The sequence below is a fragment of the Harpia harpyja genome, chromosome 10, assembly GCF_026419915.1.
Source record: "Harpia harpyja isolate bHarHar1 chromosome 10, bHarHar1 primary haplotype, whole genome shotgun sequence".
NCBI classification, from domain to species: domain Eukaryota; kingdom Metazoa; phylum Chordata; class Aves; order Accipitriformes; family Accipitridae; genus Harpia; species Harpia harpyja.
The window spans coordinates 1,077,742-1,085,233 of record NC_068949.1 but is presented as its reverse complement, the minus strand read 5'-3'; the positions used below and the strand labels follow the sequence as shown (position 1 = coordinate 1,085,233).

The window sequence follows — 7,492 nt, the reverse complement described above, 5'->3', positions numbered from 1 at the left end:
AGCTGGCCGAGGAGGTGGAGGGGTGGGGGGGGTTGCCCAGGGGTGTGAGGAGACCCCGGTGAGGGAGATGGCGGAGCCGTTGCTGCGGCGGACCTTCTCCCGCCTGAGGGGCCGCGACCGCCCGCGGGGGAAGAAGGCGGACGCCAAGGACAGAGGTACGGACAACAACCCCCCCCCCCCCCCCCAACCATTACCACAGGGGCCTTTCGACAGCCCCCCCCCCAAGGAAGGGACACCCCCCCTCAAGGAAGGGATACCCCCCCCTCAAGGAGGGGAAACCCCCCCCGAGGAAGGGACCCCCCCCCCCCAAGGAAGGGACCCCCCCAAGGAAGGGACCCCCCCCCCCTCAAGGAAGGGACCCCCCCCCCTCAAGGAGGGGACTCCCCCCCACTCAAGGAAGGGACCCCCCCCCCAAGGAGGGGACCCCTCCAAGGAAGGGACCCCCCGCCCCGAGGAAGGAACCCCCCCCCCCCACTCAAGGAAGGGACCCCCCCCCCCCAAGGAGGGGACCCCCCCCCCCAAGGAGGGGACTCCCCCCTCAAGGAAGGGACCCCCACCCCTAAGGAAGGGACCCCCCCATCACCCTGGGGTCCCTACTGCGTGTGTGTCCCCCCCCCTCTCCAAGGAAGGGTCCCCCATCACTCTGGGGTCCTGTACCCTAAAGAAGAGGCCTGTCCCATCACCCTGGGGTCACTCCTGCACACCCCCACCCCCCCAAAAAAAAAGGAGGGGACCCCCCCAAGGAAGATACTGCCATCACTTCGGGGTTATATACCCAAAGAAGAGAGCCCCCATCACCCTGGGGACTCTTTTGCCCGCCCCCCCCCCCAAGAAGGGACCCCCCATGGAAGGGACCCCCATCACCCTGGGGTCCCTTCTGCCCCCCGCCCCCCCCCCCCGAAGGGATATCTCCCCCCCCCCCCCCCCAGGAAGGGTCTCCCATTACCCTGCGGTCCTGTTCCCCCAGCAAGCCCCCCCCCCATGTCCCCATTTTCCCTCCTGCCCCCCAAGGAAGGGGCACCCATCACCCCAGCTCCCTCAGTACCCTACAGCAATTGGGGTTCCCCCCCCCCAGGTCCCTCCTGCCCCCACCCCACATCTCTGGGGGAGCCCCACACCGAGCCATGGTGTCATGGGGCTGGGGGGGGGGGATCCTGGGGATTGTGGGGGTCCATGGGGTGCCACGGTGGGGGGGCTGTGGGTGCAGGGGGATTGGGGTGCACAAGGCAGGGGAGTTTGGGCTGCACAGGGGTGCGAGGGGAGATTGGGATGCACAAGTTGGAGGGATGCAGACAACCCGGGGGGGGCCACAAATGAACTGGGGGGGGGGGGTGTGCAGGGAATGGGGGCGCACTATTGGGGTGACCCCCCCCGTGTGTGTGTGAGGCAGGGGGGGACAGGACCCTGCCTTGCGGCACAGAGCCAAGGGACACGGGCAGAGCCACCCCCATCCCTATTGGGGTGCAGGCCTGTCCCCATTGGGGTGCAGAGGGGTTCAGCCGTGCCCCCCCCACCCCAAATTTCCTTGCCGGGGCTCCCCTTGCCCACACCAGGGCGGTGGGAGCACGGCCACGGGTCCGGCCAGCAGTAAACAACCGGAAATCCCGCTTGGCAAGGGGCTACGCGCAGCTGCCTGCGCCTGCCCGCCGCCCCGGCAGAGCCGGCACGGGGAACGGGGGGTCCCATTCGGGACGGCGGTCCCATTCGGGACGGCAACGGATTCAGGGTGAGGATGGTGGGTGGCGTGGCGGAATGCTCGGTGGGGACGACGAGAGAGAGGTCCTCGTGTCCCGGTGGGCTCTCCCCGTTGGTGTTTTGGGAACCCCCGTACTCAGCCCAGCTCTTTTCCTTCCTCCCGCAGAGCATCCTCCGCCAAGCCCCGATTCTCCGGTGGACCCCGAGGCGGCATCGGTGGAGCCGGTGCCGGCAGCATCCCGCAAGCAAAACTGGGCCCGGTTTTCCTGCGGCGGCCGCGATGAGAGGCAGCTGCCGCCTCCCAAAGCCGCCCCGGATCCGGCAGACGCCGGCGAGCCGGACCCTGCTGCCAGCAGTCCCCGGCCCAGCATCGAGCAGCCCAGCGAGGAAGATGTGGAGCCGGCGGAGGAAGCCGAGGCGGTGAACGGCTCTGGGGAGCTGGGTGGTCTCAGTAGGAGCCCTGGGCACGGTGCCTACCTGCAGAGCTTGGAGCGGAGCAGCCGGCACTGGGTGCTATCATCGGTGAAGGGACCGGGGCTGGATGAGCCGGGCGGTGGAGCTGAGGCAGATGCCGGCGCCGCCGGCAGCGAGGGCGAGATTTGGTACAATCCCATCCCCGAAGATGAGGACCCCCAGCCTGGGAGCTCCTGGAAGACGTGGAGCGGAGGGAGTCGTGACACCGAGAGGGGCCGTGGTGGGGAGTCACCCCCGAAGACGGGTAGGGAAGACCCCCCCCGCGGTGGTTTGGGGATGGCAGAGAGCTCCGGACCCCGCAGCGGAACGGCCCCAGCGCTGTCCACGGCTGGCCAAGGAGAGGAGCCGGGAGCCGGCAGGACCCAGGCTTGTGGTGAGGGGCGGCACGTGGTACGGGTCAGGGAGAGGTGGGACAGTGGTGGCCCCCGGTCCCCCAAAGCCCTTGTCCTCCTGTCACCCCTCCAGGAGAGTGTCCCCCTGGACATGGTCCTGTCTCCATCTGCAGTACCCTGTGGTCTTTGTCCTTTCTCTGTCCCCCATGAGGTTTCCTGGACCCTGTGGTCCCCAGACCTGATAGTCCCTGTCCCTGGTGTCCCCTGTACCCCATGGTCCCCAAACCCAATGGTCCCGTGTCCCCCGGACCCCATGGTCCCTGTCCCCTAGGACAGCATCGTCCCGATCCCTTGGTCCCCATCCCTTCCCTATCCCCAGGCCAGTGGTTCCTGTCCCTTCCCAGAAGGGACCTCACCATCCCTGTCCCCAAGGATGTCTCCTGGACCCTACAGTCCCCATCCCTTCCCCGTCCCCCAGGAGAGCATCCCCCGGACCCCACAGTCCCTGTCCCCCCCCCCAGGGGAGTGTCCCCCACACCCTGCAGTCCCCATCCCTTCCCTATCCCCCAGGACATTGTCCCCCCCCCCACCGCCACCCCCATCCCGCGGGACCCTCCCTCCACCCCACAGCAGTTTCCGGGGAGCAGCCCTGTCCCACCCAGGCTTCCCAGTGCACCCCCCCAGGACACACTCATCCCTTTTTCCCCCCCCCACAGCGAAGATGCCGATCCCATGCGTGAGCTCGGGGACAGGGCTGACCACCCCCCTCGCCCCCCGCCAGCCCCAAGAAGGGCCGTTCCCTCAACAAGGTGAAGTCCCCAGGTACCGTACGTCGTCTCTCCATGAAGATGAAGAAGCTGCCGGAGCTACGGAGGAAGCTGAGCCTACGCAGCCCCCGTCCCCGGGGCCAAGAGGGTGGCACCTCGCCCTCCGAAAGCCGCAAGGAATCCAGCAACGTCATCAGCCGCTACCACCTAGACAGCAGCGTGACTTCACGGCCGGGGCTGCCGCGAGCCAAAGCGGCCGGCAAAGGCGGCTACTTGAGTGACGGCGACTCCCCGGAGCTGCCGGCTAAAGCTGGGGCACGTCCGGAACCGGAGGATGGGGAGAACGGGCTGGATGTGGGCGCTTTCCGCCCCTACAGCTGCGGGGAGATGCCGCCCACGGTGCGGGCAACACATCTCGGGGCTGGTAAGCGTCCACCTCCACGGCGTGCAGGACCTGAAGCCACCACGGGCCGAAGCCCGGGAGGTTTTCTGCGTCTTGCAGGTGGACGCGGCCAACCGGGCTCGCACGGCTTTGCTGCCCTGCAAGACGGCGTTCCTCGGCCTCAACCACACCTTCAACCTGGAGCTGGAGGGTGCCCGGCACCTCAAGGTGATCGTCTTCTCCTGGGATCCCACCTCCTGCCGCAACCGTCTCTGCTGCCACGGCACTGTGGTCCTGCCCCACATCTTCAGAGGTACGGCCGCGTGGTGGGGTCGGTTTGGGTTTTGGTGGCTCGGCACCCTGTTGACGGCACCGCTCGGCTCCACAGGTTGCCGGGCCCAGCAGCTGGCGGTGCGGCTGCAACCTCGCGGTATCCTCTACTCCAAATTCACCTTGGTGGAGCAGTGGGACAGTCCCGGTGATCGGGAACCCCCGTGTCTTCGGCGTGGAGCTGGGCCAGCTGGTGGAGAGGGAGAAGGCGGCCACCAAAGTGCCTCTGCTCATCCAGAAATGCGTGGCCGAGATAGAGAAACGAGGGCTGAAGGTGAGCGGGGACTTACGGTGACAGCTGTAGGGGGCTGCGGTGGATGAATCCCCCCCCCCCCAAAACCACGGTGACGGTGTCCCCGTTTGCAGGTGGTGGGATTGTACCGGCTCTGCGGCTCGGCCGCCGTCAAGAAAGAGCTTCGTGATGCCTTTGAGAGGGACAGCGCGGCCGTGACGCTCTCGGAGCAGCTCTACCCCGACATCAACGTCATCACGGGTGGGTTCTCGTCCTGGGGTGGGGGGGTGCCCCTGCAGGTTCCCGTGCACCCCACGGGACCACGCTGGATGTCCCGTCCCCTCCCTGCGTCCTGTCACCTGCAGGGATCCTCAAGGATTACCTCCGGGAGCTGCCCACCGCCGCTCATCACCCCCCACGCTCTACCACGTTGTGCTGGAGGCCATGGCCAAGCGACCCCCCCCGGGCCCCCCCAGGAGAGCGGGACGCTGTCACCCCTGCTCGACTGCCTGCCTGACGTTGAGAAGGTGAGCGCCCAGTGCCGAAAAGATGGGTGCCCAGCACCAAAAAAGGGGGTGCCCCAGTCGTGGTGAGGGATTACGGGGGGGGATCCCGTTGCTGCTCAGCCCCGTGGTCTCCCCCCATCCCAACTTGCCACTGCAGACAGTCCTTATTTCTTGACCTGTGACATGGGGCACGTCCCTGTGTCACTTCCCTACTCAGGACCCCCCCCAAGAATTTTTTGGGGGGGGGGGGGAGTGTCTTCACATCCCTCTGATATTTAAGCATTTATTTCCACCTCCGCATTCACTGTGTGACTCGGCCCCAGGGACCATCCGCAGCCAAGTCGCCTGGGGCGATTCCCCTCGGCTCTGTTTCGGGAGGGTGTGGGACAACGGGGTGGCATCAGAGGACATCCCGGTTGATGCCACCTTGTCCCCCAGGCCACACTGACGCGGCTCCTGGACCACCTCAGCCTGGTGGCCTCCTTCCACGATTTCAACCGCATGAACTCGCAGAACATCGCCGTCTGCTTCGGGCCCGTCCTGCTCACCCAGAACCAGGAGCCCCCGGCGCTCCGGCACCGGTACCCGGCACCGGCAACCGCAGCTACGCCCACAGCGAGGACATCGCCAGCGCCGTTGACTTCAAGAGGCACATCGAGGTGTTGCATTACCTGCTGCAGGCCTGGCCGGGTGAGCGGGGTAGGGGGGACACCTGTACCCCCCCCATTGTGGGGGGGCTTTTTGCACAGCGACTACCTGGGCCACCGTTGGTGGCAGCTGCTCTGGGTGTCTGTGACCCCCGCCGCCATGGCTTCCCCATGTGCCACCATCCCCAGCAGCTGCTCCAGGGGTCTGTGACCCCCATATCTTTGCTCTTGGGGGGGGGGCCCCCCTGACTCTGGAAGGTGTCTGTGACCCCCCCGCCATGTGTCACCATCCCCAGCAGCTGCTCCAGGGGTCTGTGACCCCCATATCTTTGCTCTTGGGGGGGCCCCCTGGCTCTGGAAGGTGTCTGTGACCCCCCCCCCGCCATGTGTCACCATCCCCAGCAGCTGCTCCAGTGGTCTGTGACCCCCACATTGCTGCCGTGGGCCCCCCCTCCCCATTCCCAGCAGCTGGTCAATGGCCCCCCCACATCCAACACCTCTCCTGGGGGTCTCCCAGTTTCTTTCTGGTCTGCCCCCCCCCCCCCCCCATTCCCAGCAAAAGTTCTGTGGCCCCCCCATTGCTCCCCCCCCACCCCCAACACCAACAAACCTCCTGGTGACCGCCCCCCCACCTTTACCGCTCTCTCTGCAGCCCCCCGCTTGGCCCCAGCCCCCCAATTTCAGGAGGGAGCACAGCCCAGTTGCCCGCAGCAGCAACGGGGGCCACCACTGCGACTGGACCTGCTGGAGAGCGCGGTGGTGGCCCGTCACCGTCCCCGAGGACCGGAGAGCCCCCCCAGCAACCGCTACGCCGGTGACTGGAGCATCTGCGACCACCAATTCCTACTGGTACCCGGCACGGCCGGCGACGCCGACTACGACGAGGTGGCAGCCGGTGATGGCGAGACCGGGGTGCCGGCGCGGCGGACCCCGCACCGGCGGACCCTCTTCGTGGCCGATTTTGCCCTGGGTGAGGAGCCTGAGGCGCCCTTCGGCCCCTGCCTCAACCTCAAGGACTTTGACGCGCTCATCCTCGACCTCGAGCGGGAGCTTGCCAAGCAGATCAACGTCTGCCTGTGAGACCGGCGCCGATACCGGTGCCGATGCCGATACCGGTGCCAATGCCAACACCGGTGCCAATGCCGACACCGGTGCCAATGCCGACACCGGTGCCAATGCCGACACCGGTGCCAATGCCAACACCAGTGACGATGCCGATACCAGTACCGATGCCGAAACCGGTACCGACACCGGTGCGAGAGCGACCAAAAAAAGCAGCACTTGCCTCTAGTTGCCTTCGATTTGCACAGCGCCGAGTAGGAGGGACCCCAACGGCGAGGGTGATGCCGCCTTCGCTGAGGTGAGGGCCCCCCCCCCAAACAGCCCCAGCTCCAATTTCCCCCCCCCATTGCTTTTGGGGGGGGGGGGGGAATGTGGAGCTCGCTGCCTCTTGCTCGGCTTTTTTTTTATTTTATATGGCCAAATTTTACCCTCAAGTGCCTGTTCACCCCCTTCTCCCTTCCCTGGTGGCCCCCTCAGGCTGCCCCCCCCCCCCCCCCCCCCCAAAAAAAAACCAAAACCAGTATTAGGAAATATTGACAAGGGTCTATGACCTCCATCGCTCAGGCTGATGGGGGGGGTGTGCCCCCCCTCCATGCTCCCCCAAACCCTCTTCCCTGCTGCGTGTGCACCCCAAGGAGGGCAATGGGGGCTCCCTCCTGCCACCTGTGCCCAGCCTGGGTGGCAGTGGGGACCCCCACCCTCACTGAGCCCCCCCCATTTTCTAGCCCCCCCCCCGCCCCAACGTGGGGGCTGCCGGTACGGGAGCGCTGAGCTTTATTTATTACTCGAGCTTTGTGTGCGTGTGTACGCGTGGATGGATGGCAGACGCCGTCACCGCAGCCTGCAACAAAAAAAAACCCTTTTTACGCCCAAAATAAACCCACTGCCAGTGTTACAACGGGGAGGGGGGAGTCCCCAAAATACACACCCCCCCCCTCCCCAAAACCAGCCTCGCTCAGTATTAGCCTTAAAGGAACCAGCTGAATGTGAAACCACCGGCCCGGCCGGGCTGAGCCACCAGTGTTAAAGCGCCCAGGCAAGGGGTGCAGGCAGGCCTGGGGGGGG

At 66.4% G+C, this 7,492-nt stretch overlaps 1 protein-coding gene across 1 annotated transcript; it reads left to right on the top strand.

Annotated features, from left to right (window-relative positions):
* The first annotated feature begins 2,317 nt into the window (after positions 1–2,317).
* Positions 2,318–6,474, top strand: SYDE1 (synapse defective Rho GTPase homolog 1). Its single transcript, XM_052800014.1, is given in 16 exon segments — positions 2,318–2,420; positions 2,423–2,542; positions 3,218–3,264; positions 3,266–3,661; positions 3,663–3,963; positions 4,039–4,139; positions 4,141–4,254; positions 4,347–4,473; positions 4,578–4,618; positions 4,621–4,668; positions 4,670–4,708; positions 4,710–4,739; positions 5,157–5,279; positions 5,281–5,304; positions 5,306–5,408; positions 6,018–6,474. Coding segments are annotated over 16 exon segments (2,145 nt in total). The 3' UTR covers positions 6,446–6,474.
* Positions 6,475–7,492: the final 1,018 nt, after the last annotated feature.